The sequence below is a fragment of the Geotrypetes seraphini genome, chromosome 14 (assembly GCF_902459505.1).
Source record: "Geotrypetes seraphini chromosome 14, aGeoSer1.1, whole genome shotgun sequence".
NCBI lineage: Eukaryota > Metazoa > Chordata > Amphibia > Gymnophiona > Dermophiidae > Geotrypetes > Geotrypetes seraphini.
In genome coordinates, this window is record NC_047097.1 from 10053610 (window position 1) to 10077483 (window position 23874).

General features: G+C 37.6%; 1 protein-coding gene across 11 annotated transcripts in view; it reads left to right on the forward strand.

The window, feature by feature from the left end:
- The window catches only part of NEO1 (neogenin 1), a 360380-nt gene that overhangs the window by 289056 nt on the left and 47450 nt on the right, over window positions 1–23874 (forward strand). For 9 of the 11 annotated variants that reach the window (XM_033919940.1, XM_033919941.1, XM_033919937.1 and 6 more), the window contains exons 12-18: window positions 2159–2208; window positions 2627–2771; window positions 4967–5077; window positions 6187–6381; window positions 15615–15710; window positions 16994–17217; window positions 21836–21974. In XM_033919940.1, coding sequence (XP_033775831.1) covers window positions 2159–2208; window positions 2627–2771; window positions 4967–5077; window positions 6187–6381; window positions 15615–15710; window positions 16994–17217; window positions 21836–21974 — 960 coding nt within the window. The remainder of the gene's footprint in view (window positions 1–2158; window positions 2209–2626; window positions 2772–4966; window positions 5078–6186; window positions 6382–15614; window positions 15711–16993; window positions 17218–21835; window positions 21975–23874) is intronic. The other 2 variants (XM_033919935.1, XM_033919939.1) reach the window with 1 other exon arrangement.

The following is a 23874-nucleotide window of genomic DNA, read 5'->3' on the forward strand; positions in this document are numbered from 1 at the left end:
TAGATTCCTTACAAAACGTAAGGAAGTTCTTCTTCACCCAGAGAGTGGTAGAAATCTGAAACGCTCTTCCAGAGGCTGTTATAGGGGAAAGCACCCTTCAGGGATTTAAGACAAGGTTGGATAAGCTCCTACTGGAACAGAACATACGCAGGTAAGGCTAGATTCAAATAGGGCACTGGTCTTTGACCTAAGTGCCGCCGCGTGGCACGATGGACCACTGGTCTGACTCAGCAGCAGTAAATCTTATGTTCTTATGTAGTTGTGTTTGGCTAAAGTGGCACAAAGCAAAAGAGGTTTAATTGGGTATGTTTGTTAGTAAATGTTAAAAATCTACAAAACATAAAATACCAAACAAAATTGAGTGTCCACAAAATGTACTAATTATAAAATAAAGCACATATCATATTCGAAGACTATATAAAAAAAAACGCCCAATATTCAGCAGCACTTATCCAGGTAACAGCAACTACTGCTTGGATAAGTGCTTTTGTCTATAGCCATAATGAAAATTTCAGCAGCATTAACTGGATAATGTTGCTGCAAATTCTTGCAGATAGCCCTTAACTATCTAGATCAGTGGTTCCCACTGGCTGGTGGAGAACCACCAGCCAGTCAGGTTTCAGGATAGCCATATGAATATGCATGAGACAAATTTGCATGCCTGTCACCTCCATTTTATGCAAATCTCTTTCGTGCATATTAGGGCTATCCCGAAAAACTGACTGGCTGGTGGTCCTCCAGGAAAGGGCTAGGAACTGCTGATCTAGATAGTTCCATTGTAGTCTGGAGGCGGAGCTGGAATTAATACAACAACACCCCTTTGTCCTCAGAATGTAGCAAAAATGTCAATGGTGATCTCCCTGAATGTATATTTTGAAATGCTTTTGCTGAAGATAAGTGTTTGAAGATTTAATATGCATATTTACTATTATGTATAATCTTTTTGAACACTGTAATTGTATGTTTCACACACTGAAGATTTCAAATCTAAAACTTAAAAAAAAAAAATTTGAATGAACATTAGGAATAAATGACTAAACTTATAGACCTGGTGACGATTATGGGTGATCTGTTTCTTGGAGGAAATATCCGTGTGATTTGCTTCTATGATTTTACTTCTGAAGGTCCGCAAAATTTGTGTGGATAGTGATTTTAGTACCTCCGATATTGAATATTTTTTTTCATGCTAGTGCCTACTGTTCTGTCTGAGTGTTTTATAATACAGTAAAATCTTGGTTTGCGAGCATAATTCGTTCCAGAAGCATGCTTTAATCCAAAGCACTCGTTTATCAAAGCAAATTTCCCCATAGGAAATATTAGAAACTCAGACAATTCATTCCACAACCCAAAAACTTTAATTCAAAATACTATATGTACTTGTATGGCAAAACTTCACTCATTTAGAACAGTCACTACACTCCTGCAGCGTCAGAGAGAAGAACCATTAGCTCAGTTGTGATGTGTGTATATTGTATGGACTTGTATTGCAAGACATTGCTTGTATATGAAGTTAAAATTTAATAAAATGTTTTGCTTGTCTTGCAAAACACTTGCAAACCAAGTTACTTGCAATCCAAGGTTTTACTGTATATTCACTTAAATCATGACTTTGCCCACTCTCCACCCAACTTCACCTCAGTTTCATAGAAGTACACACACAATTGCACTATACAAATTAGTGTAAACTGATTCTATAAGAAACCTTTTACTTTTTTGAATCAGTGTTTCATGCACTTTGAAGGTTTATAAAATGATCTCTATGCTGGTTTTCAGCAACTTTGAACATAGAAGTGTTGTTTTGTCTGAGACCTTTTTTCTTGTTTAAAATTATAGATCGAGTTGATGTTGAAATGTGGAGAAATAAACTTCTGGTGGAATATTATTCATAAGGTTCTTTTGGAGAGTTCTACCGCCTCTTAAATTTTATTGATGTTTTCTTTGAACATAACCAACTTAGGCAAAAATCCACAGATAAAAATTATTTCTACTATATCATGAATAAAATAGGGGAATTTTAATGAAAGTTGAGTTCATATACGTACAGTTGTATGTTTTGACAGAAATCTTGTAGGATTGAATCCTTATAGAATGTCTGGCAAACTTAATAATAGCTTTTGCTTTTAAGATTTCCAGAAATAAGCACTATTTTTTGTTTTAGTTCCTAGTTCTGCACCGCAGAATCTGACTCTGGAAGTCCAGAATTCAAAGGTAAAAACTAGATATTAGTAACACATAACTTTCAACTTACTGAAACTGTGCATGCAATCTGATCACTTGCAGGAATTTTTTTGTTTGTTTTTAAGTACTGCCTTTGAGTATGTTTTTTTTTTTTTTTTTTTTGTTAATCTAATGTAAACCGCCTAGAACTCCTTGGGTATGGCGGTATACAAAAATAAAGTTATTATTATTATTATTATTATGTATATCTGTCAACCTTGGGCAAGGGAATCCACCTCTCTCCTGCCTTATGCCTACAGAACTTGCTGCAGAGTCCTCCAGTTCTAACTGATATGGAAAATGTACCTCCCTCTGTGTCCCCCCCTATCCCAACAAATATTAGTAAATATATCCTTTGCAGAGCCAAAATTATAAATAAATATATATTTGCTTTGACTTAATTTCACAGAGCATCATGGTGCACTGGCAGCCACCTCCTCCAGGAACTCATAATGGTCAAATCACAGGGTACAAGGTTCGTTTCCGTAAAGTATCCCGGAAGAGTGATGTCACTGAAAACGTTGGTGGAATACAGCTTTTTCAGCTAATTGATGGTGAGCAATTTATACATTATGGCAGGGCTACTCAATTCCAGTCCTATTCATTGTGGATGTTCTAAAACCTGGCCTGCCTGTGGACCTCAAGGACCAGAATTTAGTAGTCCTGCATTATGGAGTTATTAAAATATATTTAATGCATGGAAAATTATTCTAATAAGATTGCATAGCAGATTATGTGCACACAAGTATATGCACTGAAAAGATTGCCTGTACTTATATGTTTATAGCATATAAACATTCCCAGGATATGATTTAAATAGAGGAAGGGTTGAGTTGAAATCCTCATCTAATCTAGTAACTGAAATGGTCTATGTGGCTTATTTATATAGAAAACTTTTCCCTGTAATTCAGACTAGCTGGCTTAGTTTCTATGTCTTTGCAAAATTTGGCTAACTTTATTACTTTCTGTTATTGATCCAACATTACTTACTTATAAAAACATTTTTATACTTTTTTCATGAGTTTTAGATCAGTGTCACCCTAGTGTAAAATGTGAAATCTGCGGCCAGACTTATCATTTATATACTCTAAAACATTGCTTAAATCTTGCAGATTTGAGATATGTAAGGTAGGTATCTTTACACATGATCCTGATATTTAGTAGTGATTTTTCCTTCGCTGCTAAGTTGGTTTAAAACTTACTACCTCTGCCTCTCAAATCTGAATATTTGAAAGTATGAGTTGGAAAAATGCAAAACTGGAAACAATTATTGAATCATTACATATTAGTACATACTCTAAATGTAATTTAGAAGACACAACCAGCGTACATTTGCTGATTACAATAATTTGGGAATTAAATTTTGGACAGCATCTTCACTGGTTTTGATGGGACGCTTGGTGATAAAATAGGGAACAGGGTACCTGATTGCTGGATTCTGTGTTTGTCTTGTAATAATCATAGAGAGAGACAACAAGGCCTGAAATGTCCTACCAGTGGAAATTGTAAAGGCTAGTACTTTAACAGATTCTGGGCATGCCCGAGACTGATTATGAAGAACACTTTCATTCCCCATGCTGCTCCCGGGCAGCAAGTCACTTAATCTTCCACTGCCTCAGGTATGTTAGATTGTGAGCCCACTGGGACAGATAGGGAAAATGGTTGAAGTATCTGTACGTATACCGCTTTGAGTGCAGTTGTATGACTACAAAAAGGCGATATACAAGTCTCAATCCCTTAATCTCTTCTCAGTTTAAGAAACTCATTGTAAAATGCAAGGGTCCAAAATACTTGCTAACTTTGCCCTAAAGCAGGCAGCTTGTAAATTTCAGCCCCCTTCCCCCAACAACAAAAATTTATATTTATTTGAAAGCACTTAAATGGTCCACAGGGGTCACTTTTTTTTGTTGACTTTGGCTGCTTAAATAGCTAAACAGCTAAAGTTGATCTGTTTTAAATAGAGACATGGCCAAAGGCATTCTAAGGCCTGCAAAGCAGATGTGTATTTAAGCAGTTATTTGCAGGCACTAATAACTTAACTGCTATTTTGATTATTATGAGCCCCATTTTGCTAACTTCTGCAACAAATGTTTTAATTTCTCTCTCAATCTGGTTGAAGAACCAAAATAAGAGAGAGCTATATGAATTGAAGTCTTGAGTAAAGCAAGCATTATTACACATGAGACAATTTGGTGATTTATTGCCCTTTGTTGTTGGAAACAGAACATAACTTGTAGTATTAAACAATCAAGATTTGAATTACCAGTGTTGATAAAGGACAATAGCACCAGGCTGGACCCTCGGGACATAAATGGCATGACATAGGGTTAGTGTATTCTGCCACCTCCTGTTAATATTGAGCAGGCAAGGGCTTCATTATCCATTCTTTATGTGTGTTATATATCCTGTTCTTCCCAACAAGCTCAGAAAGAGTTACAGGTTAATATACATAGAATACAGTCAAGACAGGTTACAGTTGATGTATTTACAAATTATTTTGGATAATTCCATCACTGTTAGTTCCTATTATAATTTTGAGATACTCATACCATACCCAGAAGGCCTGGAATGAAAGGTCAGTGCATAATGCACGCCACAAGTTATAAAAATGTTATTCTTGCTCTAGAATTTATATTTGTTTGGGGGGCTTGTTTTGTTCTTTTGCTTTTATCGTACCGTTACATTAGTTCCTTTGTTTTTCATTCAAAAGTTATCCTTCACTATCTTAAATATGTTCTTTTAATGACAGGTCTGGAGCGAGGTACAGAATACAGCTTTCGAGTAGCTGCCATAACTGTCAATGGAACTGGACCAGCTACAGACTGGGTGACGGGAGAAACTTTTGAGAGTGATTTAGATGGTAAATGCAATATGGGAGCAGTAGAACACCTTTTTAGTTGGGGGCCCCCATACCAACTCCCCTTCCCCCTGTTTCCTAGTTGTTGATACAATCTGGACCGAAATGTTTGTCAGGCTTGGGAACCAGTGTTCCATCTCATTCTACTGCCTGCATATGCAGTCTTCTGCAAAATTAAATCTATTATATAGAGCATATATGCTTGCAAGATAAAACAGACATACTGTATCTGTGAACTGCAATGCATTGGCTGCTGGTTGAGACCCGTGTGAAGATTAAGTTTGGTTGTATTTGTTTCAAGGTGTCGTCTGGTCATCCTACCCAGTTATCTGGTGGATTCATTTATATTTGCTAATTCAAAATGTTCTAGACACTCACATGCTCTATTCACTTTTCCATCTGTTAAAGGGTGCAAATTTTAAAAATAGCATCATCTTTTGTCTTATCAAGATGCATCTTGGGATAAGGACCTAAATTCCTTAATTGCAACGTCCAGTTCTTATCAACAATTTAGAAGATATCTAAAAACATTTTTGTTTACTAAATTTTTAGGCAACTAAAGTATTTCATCTAATTGTAATTCATTTTACTTTTGTAAACTGCATAGAACTTAACGGTACTAAGTTTTTATGTTATGTTGTTAGCTAGGTCACATTTTGCACAAAAATGTCGCAACAAAATTAATTGTCACAAAGTTTGAAAACTGCTCTCTGTAATTGAGTAAAAGCTTTGCTGGTTATGCACAACAGCATAATAGGAAGAATTGTCAAAAACTGTCAGTCTCTTAATAGTGGCTGAGAATTCAGAAAATCATAAAGGCGACAGCTCAGAAATTTTGAACAGCATTTTGTTTCATTTGGAGCTAATTTTAAAATAAATTTACTCTTATTTTTGATTAGGATATTCCTGGAATTTTCCTCCTCCTCTAGTGCTGCTTTGGCCCATAGCATATTTACTTTTTCAACATTAAAGGGGGCAAAAAACCCCCAAACCAACCCAAATGTGTTGTGTTGACCATTCAGGAAGAAAATAAAGTATATTTTTAATCAGGATAAAAAATTAATTATTTTCAGTTTTCAGCAAGAATTTGAATGTGTGGTTCTTGTTCGCAGAAACACGTGTTCCCGATATTCCAAGTTCCCTCCACGTGCGTCCCCTTGTTACCAGTATTGTGGTGAGCTGGACCCCACCTGAGAACCAGAATATTGTGGTGAGAGGGTATGCTATTGGTTATGGCCTTGGCAGTCCTCATGCACAGACCATAAAAGTGGACTACAAGCAGCGCTACTACACCATTGAGAACTTGAGTAAGGAAAGGCCAGGAATTTTTTTTTTTTAAATATTGCTTGGGAATTTTTCCCTACTTTTAACATATATAATACATTGATTCCAGTTTCTGTCCATGTCCTTTCAGCTTACATGGGTAACCATCCATTGCCAGAAAAATTCCAAATATAAGTTTCATAGCATTGGATAAACAGGCTTGTATGCAGCTACACTGAATTCAGCAAGATGGTATCCATTCCTGTATCAGTGTGTTTTTCATTTAATTCAAAAAAATTCAAGTTGGCTTTAAGACTCATTCCCAATTCCAGCTCTGTCTCTCAGACACTCAAAGCCTTCCTCAGACACACAGAAACATCCTCAACTCTTGCCTCTTGGACACACACATACACACAATCAAGCTCTATCTTTTTTTTCCTCACACACACATGACAAGGTGGTTCTGACACTCATGTAAATAGTCTTTCCAGATCTGTGAATGAAAATGCTGTAAATGTATACTAAAGATAAAGAGCACTTTGATATTTTTTTTCACTTTTCCAATCTTGTATCCCTTCCTCTGTAGTATAGCCATTACTGCTACAATCCCTTAAGCACTGCATTGCTTCTTGGTTCTCTTTTTTTCCCATATTCATGTCTCAGATTTTTATGGGAAAAGTGGAAAACACTTAAATTAATAGGAGTGGAAAGACAAGTTTGTGCAGTCTCTGACCTTTGCAAAGTTTTCAGTGCATCTCCAATGTATGATAGAATTTCCTTTGAAAAGATGCAGAGATTGTGTCAGATTTTTTTTTTTTTTAAATCAATAAAGAGGATACAATCAGGTACACAAATTGGTGATATCAGGTGGCACCAGGACAGAATAAATCTCTCAAAATGTGTGCATAGTAAGCCTATGTAATAGTTAGTGGTGGTATATGATAACTAGAAATATGACACTGCCAGTCCTAAGAGACATGATTCAGGTTCTGGATTTGAACCTGTTCTTAAGGAGTCCAGCTTCTTATTACAACAAAAGCTCTTGGCAAGAGTCAGTAAGAGCTGCCATAGTTTTATCTTGAAGGTTTCCGAATGATGGTCAAAGTTTCTGGACTCCTCTACATACTTGTTAAGAAAGGTGTTGGTAAAACAAATTTTAAAATCTAGCATCATGCCCCCATCTTAGTTTCATTTATTGGGCAATACTGCTACCTGGTGGAGACTTTGTTATAAAACATTGAGTTGTATATGTAGTTAAATACTTGAGAAGTAGCTGTTGTATTATGTGATGCTTTATAGGTCAAACTACATTTTTCATTTACTGTGTTTTTCACTCCATAAGATGCACTTTTTTCACCCCCAAAAAGGGGATGGAAAAGAGAGTGCGTCTTATGGAGTGAATGTAATCAAACTGGAGAGAATGAGTCTACCTTTTCAGCAGGTCTCCGTTGTAATGTTAAAAGGCGCAGGAGACAGGCAGCTACGAACCGGCTGGGAGAAGTGCATGGCTGGGGAGTAATGTCAAGGCAGGGCGTGCACGCAGTAGCAGAATGCTGACCTCCCTTGTGGGCCAAGGCTTCGTTATGTTAAACAGCGCGTGGAGGAGCGCACTGTGGGCCAGACTATGGGTGGGCTGAAGAGGAGTAGAGAGCGCAGCCCCGAAGAGGAGTAGAGAGCGCGGCCCGGTGTCTGAAGCAACAGTAACGGCAGTAGCCAGTGTGGAGCTTCCTGTGATTCTAGAAGCGTCATCGCCACTATCGCCAGCCCTTCCACAGCTAGTACTACCGCCTGGTGCGGTTAACAGGAACCAGACATTATTGGGGAAAGGGGAAGAGGCCGGTTTTGACAGCTCCATGTCTGTCTCTCTCCCCTTGACCCCCGCCCTGCCTCCATCATGGTGTTCCATCAGGCCCTACTGAAATTAGAAATGACTCCGCTCTATTTCCTCTTCGCTCCTCTGCAAACTAGCTCCACCGCCATGGGCAGTCTCTCTCAGGAGGACTCGCACTACCCACTTTCAGCTCCGTCCACGAAGTAGTGTAAAAAGACAAGCATAAAAAAAGCAGGAGAAAAATCAGGAGTAGGGTTGAAATAGTCATGAATCTGTCAGGATAAAAATGATCTATTTAAGTTTGGTTTTGTTCCTTTGTGAGAGAGGGGTAAAAATGAATTTAAAAGATTGAGCTAATTTAGCCTGTTACCTTCTATTGAACATATATAAATTGCATTTAACTCCTCCTTCCTGATTCCCTCACCTTTTATCTAGCATTGTAGTATTTCTCTCAGCCCTCTCCCCCTCCCAAGAGTTCAGCACCTCTGTTTCAGATCCCCCACTTCTTTGAGTTCAGTACCCCTTAATCTCCCTTAAGTTCACCCTGCCCCTGTCCTTCAGACTTCTCTATTTTTCCAGCTGCAGTAAGTCACTGCTAGGGCTGACCTCGATCCAACTACGCTGCATCCTATCTGGCTGACACAATTTGATTCAGAATATTTTTTTCTTGTTTTTCTCCTCTAAATCTAGGGTGCGTCTTATGGTCAGGTGTATCTTATGGAGTGAAAAATACAGTAATATTTATAGTCTGCTTATTGGAAGACTATGAAGGTTACAAAATAACATTCATAAAAATATGATATACTGAGTCAGAACAAAGTTCCATCCTGTATCTGAGAGATTCATTTCTTGCAGTTACATCACAGGAATGAATAGTAGCCTTGTGAGATCTACTTGGTTAGTAATTCCTATGAATGTTTCCTCGAGGAGTTTGTCCAAATACCTTTTAAAACCTAGCTTTCTTCGATGCCTTGACTACATTTTCTGACAATAGATTTAAAAAATTATATAAACATTCATAAATTGACTTTTTATGTATGACAATTGATTCAGTAAAAGTGAAAATCACAAAAAAAATAAATCACTGCACTAAATATCAGTGAAAACAAAAAGAGCAGAGATGACCAGGATAGCCAAGCCGGAAGCTAAACTTTAATCAAAGTTCAACATATACCTTTTAGCATTTTTTCTATGTGAGAAAATAGTGCTTACTTTTTTGTTTTTCAAGACATTCCCGCTGCCCGAAGGAGTAATTTGTATTGGGTTTGGTACCCTCAATCATTTTTAAGTGTTGGTGCCTATGATCTCTAAGCCTTTGTCACTTGTGAATTTTTATACCCAGCTTCATCCTAAAGTATTACACGTTCCTGGTTGAAAGTGGTTATTGCTTCCATTACAATGAAGTAATAGTGCTACCTAGATTTTGTCCTAAATCACACAAGCTACCTCAAGAAGCTTAGATGTAGTGGTCTGTAAATGAATTCTTTTAAGTCCATGTTTATTTATTGAAAATATTTACAAAACAAGGAAAACATAGGTATGGTAACAACAAACCATGTGAGATGAAAGCACATTATAACACTCATTAAGACAGAGTCAATAAACATCTGCAAACCACAAATGTAACAAAGTATGTCAAGAAAAATCTCACATGAGTGTAACACATTCCATGGCATGAACAAGAAAAGAAAAAGGGAAGTAAAGAAAAGAAAAAGAAAGGGAAAAACGAAGCAGAAAGAGAAATTAAGAATCGGAGCCTTGCAGATAGAGTTTGAGAGAACTCCATTTGCTGAGGGAATCTATCACATTTTTTGGCCAAGTAAGCCTCATGTCTGTATGTCAGGCAAACAAGGTTCCACCAATGGGCCATAGACACCTTAGAAAGGTCTTTCCAAGAGCTGAGGAGAAGTTTCAGGGCTAGAGAAATAAGGACGTCAAAAAGATATGCATCATTTGGTGATAAGTGAGAGGGAAGAGCAGAGGATTTAAGTAATAGCATTTGGTAAGAAAGGGTTATATTGAAGTGAAAGAGAGAGCATATAGTATTCCATATGGATGACCAGTAAGTCTGTATAGAGGGACAGAGAAATAGTAAATGCTTAAGGGAGCCAATATCTTTGGTGCAAGTCCAGCATTCTTTAGCAAAAGTGGGATTGATTTGGTATGATTTAATGGGGGTCCATTGGGCTCTATGACATAGGAAGAATAGACTTTGTGTGATTTAGGCGGATCTAGATGAGTGAAAAACAGATTTTAGATAGGAGGACCAATCCGATCTGAGATGGAGCAACTACTATCTTCCTCCCAGGATTTTTTTTACTGAGGGAGGGAGTGGGTAATGTAAACCTTTAAGAAGTTTATAATATTTGGATACTGAGTGACCCAGTGTTCAAAATTGGTTGGAAAGAGTGAATAATGTAGGCAAGTGATTAGTGTCCCTCAAGTCAAAATCGGATTTACGTAGTACTGAACGCAATTGCAGCCATTGATAGAAGTGAGAATCTGGTAGGCCAAATTTACACTGTAACTCATGGAAAGTGAGCCAGGAACCATCAGAATGACACAGCGCGGCAGTGTCCCAAATCTGGTGAGTGATCCAAGAAGGCCAAACAAATTGTTTTTTCCCAATGAGCAGTTTAGGATTCCTCCAAATGGGGCACAGAGCGGATTGAGGCCAGGGGCGCTCCAGGATGCGGTCTAAGTCTTGAAGAACCTGAAGAGAAGTGATCAGTAAAGGGTTACGGGGCTTAATCTGAAGGTGGGTTGAACCTAGAAGTCTAAGGAGGGGAATATGATGCAAGAAAGCCAGTTCAAGTCGTAGCCAGTTAGGGAAAAGAGAAACATATGATGCATGTAGCCATTCAGATCCCTGGATCCAAGGAAAGCCTTGTGATAGAGAAAAAGATCAGGGAAGTTAACTCCTAACGATTTTGGAGATTTTAGTTTTTGTTGTGAGATTCTATGAGGTTTATTTTTCCATAGGAAATCGAAGAGAAGTTTTTCCAGTCGTTTATAGAAGGAGGAAGGAAATAGAAGAGGATACATGGTAAACATATAAGTAATTTTCGGTACCACCATCATTTTCAGGGTATCAAGTCTTCCCCACCAAGAAAGATGGAGGGAGACCAATTAGACAAGGCTGCTTTTACATTGGAGACAGTTTTAGTCATGATAAGATCAGAGGTGGTCTTAAGATCCCTATCGAAAGGCACTCCTAAGTATTTCATGCCCGTGGTGATCCAGGTGAATGGGTGTGAGGGTAGAGAAAAAGGAGAGCAAGCTTCATTAAGGGGCATGAGCTCAGTTTTATCCCAATTGACCTTATATCCTGACATAGATGAAAAATGGGAAATAAGGTCAATGAGGGAAGCCAGGGATTGTTCAGGGTCAGATAGATACAGAAGGATATCGTCAGCATAAACTGACAACTTAAATTCAAGGTCTGCAAGAGTGATTCCTTTGATAGAAGTTGATAATCTGATGTGAGCAAGGAGGGGTTCAAGGGCTAAATTAAATAATAAAGGACAGGGGGCACCCTTGACGAGTACCCCTTTGGAGAGTAAAGGGTTCTGAGAAAGCATCATTAACTACAATTTTAGCAGTGGGAGCATTGTACAATAAAGAAACCATATGAGTAAATTCAACAGGGAATCTAAATTGTTGAAGAACACAAAACAGAAAGTTCCACTCCACCCTGTCAAAGGCTTTCAGCATCAAGAGAAGCTATTAAGAGAGGTTGGTCCTTCGACAGGGTGAAGTGAAGAATGTGACAAAACAAACTAGTATTGTCTGCACCAAAGCGTCCTTTCAAAAAACCGACTTGGTCTCTGTGAATGGGAGAGAACATGATATTTTCTATTCTGTGAACTAAAATGTTTGCAAATATTTTATAGTCCAGATTCAATAAAGAAATGGGTCTGTAATTTTTAACTAGTTGAATGTCTCTGTTAGGTTTTGGTAAAACAATGATATTAGCTTCATGAAAGCGAGAGAGACAATCAGGAGAAACAATAATATTATGATAATAAGATAACAGGTGTGGTGTTAAGAAGGTTGAAAAAGTCTTGAAGAATTCTGAGGGAAGGCCATCAGGTTACGGTGCTTTTGAGGGTGCCATAATAGAGATGGCTCTGTGTACTTCATCAGGTGAGATGGGTTGCTGCAAAGATTGGTGCTGAGATGGGGAGATGCATGGTAGGTGAGCCGATTGTAGGAAATCTGAGATAATATTGTCCGAGCAGGAAGACTCAGAAGCGTAGAGGGATTCATAAAAAGAATGAAATTCTTTAAGAATGTCTTGAGTTGAAGTATGAGTAAGACCAGAGGATGATTTAATGTGAGATATCCTATGCTTAGTTCTCTTTCCTTTGAGATAAGAGGCAAGGAGGTGACCAGCCTTGTTGGAGTCAGCATAGTATGTGGCAGATTGTCGAAACATGGAAATTGAGACAAAGGAACTGAAGATCTCGTTGTATTGGAACTTGAGTTGCTGTAGAGACTTGTAGAGAGTGGAATCAAAATGACAATAGAGTTGAGATTCCATAGTGTGGATTTCCTGTTCCATGCGATGTAGATCTGCTTTCTTGGACTTGAGTCGGTATGCTGTGTAGCTGATGCATTCGCCACGTAGCCAAGCCTTATATGTTTCCCATAGGATGTCGTAGTTGGATACTGAGGATTGATTTGTGGAGAAGAAAGCAGTGGATTCGGTGGTGATATGAGATAGAAAGGTTTCATCACTTAGAAGTAGACTATTCATCCTCCAAGTGCGAGGTGATCTGTCGGAATTCTAGTGAAGGGAGCAAGATATTGCTGCATGATCGGATATAGAAATGTCATGTATATTGGTTGCAGCAGTAAGATTTAAGATGTCTTTGGATCCTAAGAAATAATCAATCCGTGAATATGATTTATGGGGCGCTGAGTAAAATGTGAAGTCTTTAGTTGTAGGATGAAGGACTCTCCACAAATCTGACCTTCTGTATGTTTGCATGAGATTAGAGAGAGTTGACCGTACCTTGAGTTTGGTGGGTCGACACATGGATGATCTATCAATAAAAGGGTCCAATGGAAAATTGAAGTCTCCAGCGATGATAGTGTGTTCAGAAAATGAAGACTTGCATATGGTATGTAAATCATGAAAGAAGGAGGGATCATCGGAATTGGGGGCATATATGTTTAGTAGATTCAAAGGTTTGCCATTGATAGTGCCCTCAATATAGGACCATCTGCCCATGGGGTCAAATGAATGGGTGGAGAGTTGAAAGTTGAGTGATTTACGCAGAAGAATAATAACTCAGTTTTATTTACCCATTGCAGGAGCAGCGAAGCAATGCTGTATCCAGCCTCCGGTGAGTTTGTTCGCTTCAGTTAAATTTATATGCGTCTCTTGCAAGAAGCATATATCTGCCCCCAAATGCTTAAAGTAGTGCAGAATCTTTTTCCGTTTCATAGGGCCGGAGAGTCCCTTAACGTTAAGGGAGACGATCTTTATGGTGACCATATAGTCAAAAATTTCCTAAGGAGAGATGTCACAAAGCCCAAAAGGAAAAAATATCCAAAAAGAAAAAAGACGAAGTCCAGGGTCAGAAAAGCCCAAAAATAAGGTGTCATGTAAAAGAGAAAAAAATTCAAGAAAAAAGAGAGGGGTTAAAAAATAATACAAGGCAACAAAAAGAAAAAACTAAAAGTAAGGTACAGCCATAATGAACAGTTAATGTGTTGGTAAGAACAGGAGGGGAAACGGAAACCTGAGATGGGGACGAGTGAGGACAAGACACACTCAGCGAGCAAACAAAGCTCCAGCCACAATAAGAAGCAAAAGTTCAAGTTTGCATACAGTCAGAAATACAAGATGAAGGAGATTGATATGATTCAAGTCATGGCTCCAATGTTTTCATCTAGGTATTTTTGCAATTCAGCAGGATCTTCAAAATTTTTGGTGGTGTTTCGATAGGTAATTCTCATTTTAGCTGGATAGAATAATCCATACTGGGCATCAATGCTTTTGAGTTGAAGCCTCATGGCAAGGAAAGCTTTCCTCTTTTGAGCTGAGTTTTTAGATAGGTCTGGTACAAAAAAGGATTTTTCTGCCATCAACGAGGAGAGGCTGTTTGATTTTCGCAGCCTGTAGAATTTGTAAGGTGTGCAATTATCTCAGCAGTTTCGAAACTACAGGCCTAGGATAGTTGGATTGTGGAGGCGGGCCAGAAGGTACTCGGTGGGCTTTCTCGATTTCTAGAGCCGGGAAGAACTGGATGTTTAGAACAGTTGGAAGAAGAGAGTACAGATTTGTAAGTATATCTTTTCCTTCACTAGACTCTGGTAAGCCGATGATATGGACGTTATTTCGACGCATCCGATTGGACATGTCATCCAGGTCTCGCTGCATGAGATCCATTTTGTGGATGACCACGTTGTATGTCTAGAAATTGGGTGTCGTGAGCAGATAAACGTTCTTCGGAGAGGTCTAATCTAGCTCCAAATTGTTTAAATTGAAGAGTAATGTTACTCAGCTCCGATTTTATGTCAACTGTCGCGGCTAAGTTTTCCTGCATGAGCCCTTGCAAGATGTGCAGATCATGAGATAGGGAAGTGTCGGGCGCAAGCAGCTTAGAGGAAGAGGCCTTGTCTGGAGACAGAGGCTCGTGCTTGGAGCACTTCGAAGCGTTAGGAGCTGCAAAGGAGCTAGATGAGGGCGCTCCGTCCGATTTTGAAAGTTTCATTGTCATTAGTAATGCTTTAAAGAAGGGTTGCTGACCTGAATAATGTGAAAGAACCGGCTGGAATCTGATATTTGGAAAGAGGCTGGAGTGAAACAGTCAACAATCAGAAACTGTGCTTTTGGTCAAGTAGTAGGAACCTGGCTTTCTGAACTGTTCAACTCTTGTGTTATGTTTGGACATGCACACCACAATGGAAAGAGAATTATAATGTGGAGCAGCCCTGAGCTTGAAAGTCCACTCACATGCATACCTGCTTGTTAGTGGAAAAATTTAAGTTGCTTACCTGTAGTAGGTGTTTTCTGTAGACAGAATTAATCAATGATATGGTCCCTCCAACCTCCTCAAGTGTTGCAGTCCTTGAGCTCAAGCCAGTTGAGAGATGGCGGAGACTACTGTGCTTGGGAAAGACTATACATATTCAGAACTTTACACAAGTTCTGTGCTTTGAGAGCTGTTCCATCCCAGCAATAATGTCATCCACTTGTGCGTGTGTGATTTATCCTGCTGTCTGTGGAAAATATTTGTTACAGGTGAGCATCTTAGCTGTCATTATAACATATAGTGATGCTTTTTGAGGCATAGTACTATGTTTTATTGTTCATAGGGCTTCACTTTCTTGGTTCTCGGCATCTGAGCTGAGAGGTAGAATTAGAAAGCAAATAATAGCTAGTGTTTTGTAGGTATGGCTTTATAAATTTCAATCAATGTGTCATTCTTTTAGATCCAAGCTCCCATTATGTGATAACGCTGAAGGCCTTCAACAATGTTGGTGAAGGAATCCCTGTGTACGAGAGTGCAGTGACCCGATCCCATACAGGTAAAAACCTGTCTGGTAAATTCTCCAGAATCTCATGCCCTTGTTATGGGTAGATAACCAGTGGAAGTAAAATGGAGTGCAGCCGAAGACATTCTGTATGTAATATTCAGAACTAATCAACATTAATTGCCATCATCAAAATGAGTGGTAACGACCTCCTTTTTCACAAATAGATTAACTGCATGTTGAGCATTATCATATAAGACAAATAGATCAGACTATGGTTATCATTATCTAAAAAAAAAAAATCTAATATTTGCTGATATGTTTTCTATATGCTTATTACTGTGTCTTTTCAGTGCAGACTGTTAAAACAGCTGCAAATTTTCAAGCACAGCTTACATATAGCCAGCCTTAGACAACTCAGTTTTTTCATATGGTTTCCTACACAGCTGTAGAAAAAAAAAAAAAATGGATTACAGAGTGAGCTAAATATACAATTCATTGTTTATGATGATTTTTTTTGAATATAAGGTTTTATTCAGTTTTAACAGACTGGAGTGAAATACATTTTACCACTTATTTATTTATCTATTTATTTAAAACATTTCGAATCTGCGGTTCACAATATCACATACACGATTCAGGTTTGAACATCTTAAAAAGATACATACATCAGTAAAAATCAAGCAAAACAGATCTAATTAACTGCAAAAGAAGATGACATTCGGAAGATAGAATATTAACTTTAATAAGCAGGATATTAGTTTTAAAAAGCCTGCACAAACAGATGGATCATAAGCAGCTTTCTAAATTGCATTCGATTTTTACAAAACCGTAAGGGACCAGTCAACGCATTCCACATTTTCAGGAGAAAGTGTTATAGAGAAGTGTTCCTAAATTCACAGAGCATGAGAGGGGAGGCTGTGACTATACCAAATGGATGATCTTGTCTGCTGGAGTGGATGGATGAGGAAGGGAAGGAGAGAAAGAATGTGAAAATTGTTTCACAAGCTAGGTGACCTACTATTTAGGTGGAATATAAGTTGTTTCAAATAAAGAAATAGTAACTAAATGGTTGCCAGAAACTACTTAGATTTATCTATTCAGGGTATTGGCTATCATATTAATATAGTATGTGAATGACAAACATACAATTAAGATTTTTATTTATTGCTTATTAACTCTGGGTTCCCTCTCTTTTTCTTCTCTTCACATCTTTCATTCCATTGTAATAACCTTGCATTTCCCTTTTTGTTTTCATTTTACTTCAATTTACCATTTCTCCTTTTTCTTTAATTCAAAAATGTTGATTTTTTTACCCATCAAACCCTCCTCCCCAGACACTTCTGAAGTTGATTTATTTGTTGTTAATGCTCCATACACTCCAGTGCCAGATCCCACTCCTATGATGCCACCAGTGGGAGTTCAGGCTTCCATATTAAACCATGACACTATAAGGATCACATGGGCGGACAACTCTCTGCCGAAGAATCAGAAGATTACTGATGCTCGCTACTACACAGTCCGCTGGAAAACCAACATCCCAGCAAACACTAAGTATAAGGTAATGGAAACAGTTTAGCTATCAGCTCTTAATTGACAGTGGCACTTGTCTGAAGGGTTTAGAAAGAAAAGGCTAGAAATATTTAGTTAACAATGTACCCGAACATCTACTGCAATTCAAACTGCTGCCAACTTTGTATTTATCTTTACGGCATCTAATAATGATGTATTTATAGAACAAGGTCTCAGTCACACCTCCTCCACCTTAGATAATAATTTGTATCTGGCAGGAATATTGGCCTTAATTCATTTTATATATTTAAATTCATTCCAAATTCATTAACATTAATATGCTCTTTTTTTAGAAGTTTTATAAATAGTTATAATTATATTTTATGATGAATTTCATACTTAACTTAAATTCATCATGTTTTCAATGCTGCTGGGACTTAATGTTTCACAAAAGATTTGCTTTATTAAGGATCCCCCAGAGCCGTTACTACTATCCACCTCACTTAAACCCTTTGGTAAGCCTAGCCCGAGCATTGAATTGAATGTGATAAAGACTAAGCCATTTTCAGTGGAACTGCATAGTGTAGAAATATTTAGTGACATCATTTTTAGCCAGCTGGTCACCTGGATTGATAGGATCAAGTGTCCTTGTTTTTTTGTTGTTGTTTGTTTCTTTTTCTTTCTTGTGTATCACATTGAGTTACTATACTAATGGTTAATGTTGATGGCATGCAATCTTCAATTAACACAAAATATAAAGGGGGTTACTGTAATTTTATAACTGCACACCCATATGCCTTCATAAAATAGGGCCTCAGAATTAGCTCTGTGCTCAAATTCTGATGCACATATTTACATCTGCTCCAAAGAAGGTATAAATATCTGTACATATATTCTTATGCTGTTGAGGCAGACATGAGAAAAGTCACTGCTTGCCCTGGGATTGGGAGCATGGAATATTGTTACTATTTGGCTTTCTGCCAGCTACTTGTGACCTGGATTGGAAACAGCCCACTGATCTGAACCAGTATGACTATTATGTTATGTGTACATGTGTGTATTATTTAAAATATAAGAGTCCTTAAATACCAAACATAGGGAACTCCACACCAATTGTTTCAACAAAACAAAATGTAAAACAGTGGAGAATAAATTGTCTCACAAAAAACTTTTACTTCAGTTTTTTTATAATTCTATTAAATAATGGTGGAAAAACCTCAGAAACCCACTTAAATGTAATAATGCGTGTGCTCAAAAGTGTATGTCTGAGGTTTTTCCTCATATGTTTTGTTTCATATTCTCTGCAGTTCTGGTTAGCTCTACTGTGTTCATCCTTTCATGTAGCCAACTATCTCTCTTCTCTATGTTGTGTTATTGGCTAAAGTAGTCTGTGAAGAGGATGGTTTTTATCCCTTTCTTGAACGTTCCGGTGTCCTTTTCGAGAAACGGACCATGAAATGTACAGGCACATAAAGACAGGGACATTGTGTATGATCTGTGAGTGGCTCTGCATAAGGCATTAATGCAAGCTACAGCCTGGATGTTGGAAGAAATGGTCTTGGAAACCACCAACAGTATCAAATCCTGGCTTAGTCTGATGCATAGTTAGAGGTAGATATTGTTTAAACTGCTGTTATTGTAAACCTTGTTTGGTTCCTCACTACTAATATATTTAAAGTTTTAAAAAATGAGTTAAAATTTATGACAAGGATGTCTAGCCTTTGTAGACTGGCTCACCAGGATCACTCAAATTTCTAATCTCAGTTTACATTCGAGTCAACTTTTTTTCCTCCTTTTTGGGGGGAAAAGGGTCACCTCGGATTGTATTTGGATCGGTTTATATTCAAATATATATATATATATATATATATATATATATATGATAGATTTTTATTTTTTAAACTTTACAAACTGCTAGTGACCAAATTATGCAGTTTTGCCTGCTGAATCTGAAGCTATCTTTGGAAACTGCTTGAAGTGAATCTTACCTACATCAAATCACAGTCGAAATATGTAGAAATAAAGTAAACACATAACTGTCTTTAAAATATCATTTATGCAGTTAATTTAATGTTTAACAAAATCCAGCAAAGAGGTCATATCTTATTTGCTTATATTTCGATTTGAGCTCTCTGTTGACCATCTGACCCATAATATAATGTTTCCTCCTCTCCTGATTGTACACATGATCAGCATCCTCAGTTGTCATTTTCACACACCTTTCTATGGACTGGTATGTGGTAGCCAGTTTGAAACCACCCTGGACTTGCTCAGAAATACCTTGCTTGATCTCTGTTCTATGTCTTAGACATCTGATTGCTCATTTTTACTTACAGTAGTTACTGTATATAGTACTGTTTGCATTATTAATCTCTATATATATAAAATCATATGTATGTATGTTCTAGCATAACTCCGAAACACATGGACAGATTTCAGTCAAACTTGGTATACATATCATTACTATCTGGGAAAAAATACTGTGGGGATGGGAAGGGGGTGACATCAAAAAAGACTGATATTGCTTTGACCAATTGTGTGAAGCTTGGGGAGTAGTGTCACACTGTGCGGTGATTGCTGTAACAATGCCTCCAAGGAAACGTAAGGCAAGTTTTCAACAGCTACATCTAGAGCTTCAGAAACAGTCCAGCAGCATAAGACCCGACTACAGGATATGAAAGAGAGAGCTGCTACATCTAGAGCTTCAGAGACAGTATAGTGTGAGGCCTGACTACAGGATATGAAAGATAAGTGTCTAATCCATAGTTTTCGGGCTCGTTGAGACACTCATGATGCTGTTTAAGTCCAAGTTCAGCCCCATAGAGAGGGCCATTCTTGCTTCTGGGATATCCGGCAATGCCGGTTGATCAGCTAGTCTAAAATAAAAACCAAATTCTTCAATGAAAATATTTTAAACCCAATGCTTTCACTAGTAGATCTGTTTCATTATTGCAAATAAAAAAAACTGTTGTCCGTTTCATTATTTATTTGGTACACATATTTTTCAGTTGTAGCACAAGGTGAGTTATGTTCAGGTACAGTACGTATTTCCCTGACCCTCACAATCTAGGTTTGTATCTAAATAAATGGTGGGTTAAGGGATTTACCAAATTGTAACATTCTTCTTTTAGTGGCTACAAACTTATATCTCATATACTCCGGGTAATTAACTAAATCTCAGCTGAACTATAGATAATGTTGATATTACAAGGCCTCAGTGACACCACTTCACATTTAAAATTCTTTCATAGCGGTAAGCTTTATGTGTCATATCATTGTTGGTCCTTTAACTATAGTCAATTTTTCTTAAATCAGTTTAGCTCTTAAAAGCTGTTCAAACATTAAGATATCACTAGAAAGGTTATTTTATTTATTTATTTTTTAAAAATCTATAAACCGCATAAGATCAAAGTGATGTACAAAATAACATACGTATTATAAATACAAACTAAATGTACTTCGAACAAAATTAACATTAACATATCAAACTTTATCAAGCTGGAGTTCTCGCTTCATCTTGCAGCATCACTACATTAACTCTTAGGGACAATGCAATGCCAGATTTATTCAGTGTTCAGTCTATACATATTACATAAAAGCATCGATGAACAGTTGAGTTTTCAACCGTTTCTTGAAACATGTATCTTTACACAGTCTCATAACTCTGGGAAGTGAGTTCCAGAGCTGTACTCCCACTACTGAAAACATATCTCTTATTTTCTTGTGGTATATCCTAGTTTCCTTATCATTTACAAGCCTCATACAATAATTCAAGACCTCTTGGCCCACAATCTGGGAAGTTTATATCCAACATGTTTCGCCTGAAGCTTTTTCAAGGATACTCCCCTAAAAAAAATACTTAAAGATTATTAAGTCTATCTTATATCATTATTCACAGTTTTATTAAATAGCCCAAATCCTACCAGAGCCATCTTCGTCACCCAGTTTCACTGCTTTATCAAGTAAAGATGGCGGCAGCTTTTTTTGTACTCGGTATTAATACTACTGACTAAAGCTGTTGATTTCTTATTCTTCCAGTCAGAACACTCCCTGCTAAATTAGAGATGCCTATTCTCTCCCAAGGTCTGAAGGAACTGTAGTGGGATTTGAACAGGGCTTCCCCAGTTCTCAGCCTGCTACTGTAACCATTAGTTCACACCTTCACAAGAAAGTCAGTGTGAGTTCAAGAAAGTTATTTTTTAATTGTGGATGGATGAAAGGAAGCTGCATAAAAACTAAACATTGTTTGAAGTCTTTCTTTTGCTGTATGAGAGAGATGCTCTGTTTACTTGAACCAAGCCTTGTTCCTTTGTGTTATAGAGTTTAATCAACTGAAAGATCATTTTCAATGGGAGGGTGTGATCAGGGTATTGCAAGCATGTTTTTCTTGTTATAATTTACAGTAAGACACTATTGTGATGTGATATTTTACCTCATGAATCTCATTGTTGACGTTTCCTGAAGTACAATTACTAGCTGAGAATTGTAACTACCAATTTAAAATCTTTTGTTGTTCAAGTACAGCTTATGTAAAATGTACTTTCCAATGATGATGTGCTATGAATAAATAAGAGAATGGGTTTGCATAATGGTGAAACAGTCATAAGCCAAACATATCTGATTGATCACTATAAGGCACCTTCCATTAGAAGTCCTTTCTCTTTCAGATGGCAAACACAACAACTCTGAGTTACTTAGTAACTGGATTGAAACCAAATACCCTATATGAATTTTCTGTGATGGTGACCAAAGGTCGAAGGTCAAGTACATGGAGTATGACTGCTCATGGAACCACCTTTGAAACAGGTATTTTGTCATAGTCTTTGCCAGTTAAGTCTCATTTGTGGTTCTGTATGTTCTCTGTAGCAGTAGATTGTTAAGATGTTCATCAGTTGTAAACCATTTTGAATAGGAAAAGCCTACCTTTTATGTATGCTGCTGCCAGAAAGAATTTATTTTACAAATAAATTTCAGGTAGCTTTCTGAATCCATGGTTTTTGGGAGCAAACTCCCAATTCCAAGTTCAAGAGGGAATCTCATTGCATAAGCAGCTATGCAGCTGAGAGAAAAGTATTGTTAGTAGAAAAATTTAAGAAAATCAATCAATACACTGAGTAGAAGGTGTTTGCTTGCCAGACAAATTAACCATACCAGAAACCTAGGTAGACTTTTCATATCTATGCTTCCATAGAATGTGACCTTTGTCTGGTAATATTTCCTTTGTTATATATAATTATAATTGTTACTTACTCCTGGTGATTTCTTGCACTGGCCTGAAATAAGCTATTCTCTTAGGAAAAGAACCTACTAAGACAAGTGAATGAGTGAAATGGAAGATGTGATGTTCTCAAGTTGCAGATTTTTTTCTTACTTTACCTTTTACACTGTGGTGTTTGCTTACTGTATTTTAATCATTTTTTTTCTTTTTGCTTATAATTGAATGTCATATTCTGAAAACCATGAAATTAAATTTAACAGTTCAAAAAAAATCAAGAGACAGTCTTGTTATAAGATCTTTTTCCCTGTGGACAAGCAGATCTGTAAAATTCCTCACATATGAAATGGCATTATTAGTGGAACCTGGCATAGGAAGCAGTACCACGGCAACTTTTCAACACACTTTTCGGTAGGCTCCACACACATTCATACCTGTCTACATGATCTCTTCAATCTAAACTTTTATGCAGAGGTGACCTGAACCATTTTCTCACACCAACACATGGGTGCCTAATTTTTCATATTTTCAGTGGTTTTCATCCTTTAAGTTCTCTGGCTGTTGCACAGTTCTCTTCTACAAGTTCCCTGGTCTTTAATGAAGTTTTCCATTGACTATTCAATGTTGTTAAAACATTTTTTTGTGGTATGCTGTTATAAGCCTTGAGCTGAAGCCTGGGAATTTTTGGCAATAAGAGCACTGAGGTTGCATCTGTCCACAAAGAACTCTTGACTCAAGGCCCACTTATCTTCCTTGCCATTAGACAGAGTATAGTAGCATCTATGGATCCAAGATCCTGATTCCAATACACCGAGTGGCTCAGTAAGAAGTGGCTACTTCTACTGTAACACACACAACTTTGTCAATGGCAGCAGTTCAGAAATTCAGGTGGAGCATTTCTTCACCAGACATGATGCTTCAGCTTCATAATCGATATTAAGCTCTGATACAGTCCAACCAATATTTATGACACATCCTGTATCTGAAAAAGATACCTGACTTTTAGTTCCAAAGGGGCTCACAGGTAAGTTAGCTGCTCCGGTATTTGTTTCTAGTACTTGGGGGGGTGGGGGGAGAAGAAGCTTCACCAATGCACCAGGAAGCCTCAGTATTTCTTTATATATATATATATATATATATATATATATTTTTTAAATTTATTTATAATTTTTCAAAAGCAATACAGTCAACATAACATATCAGCACAAAAACAGAAGCTAAAACCCTGCCCAGCCCATCAGGTTCACCATGTGGCTGCTGGGAGTTCCCGTAATCTCTCGAGACCACGACAGGAACTGCCTACAGCCATTTCCTCATGGCGATCTGCACGGGGCAGGAGCATAGGAAGATCGCTCCTGCCCCGAAAGCCCTCTAGACCACCAGGTAAGGTCGGGAAGGCGAGAGGGAGGTAAAAAAATATGGTTTTTAAAAAAATTTTCCCCCTCCCCAGAAAAAAATTGCGATTATGTGAAATCGCGAGTGCAGAAACCA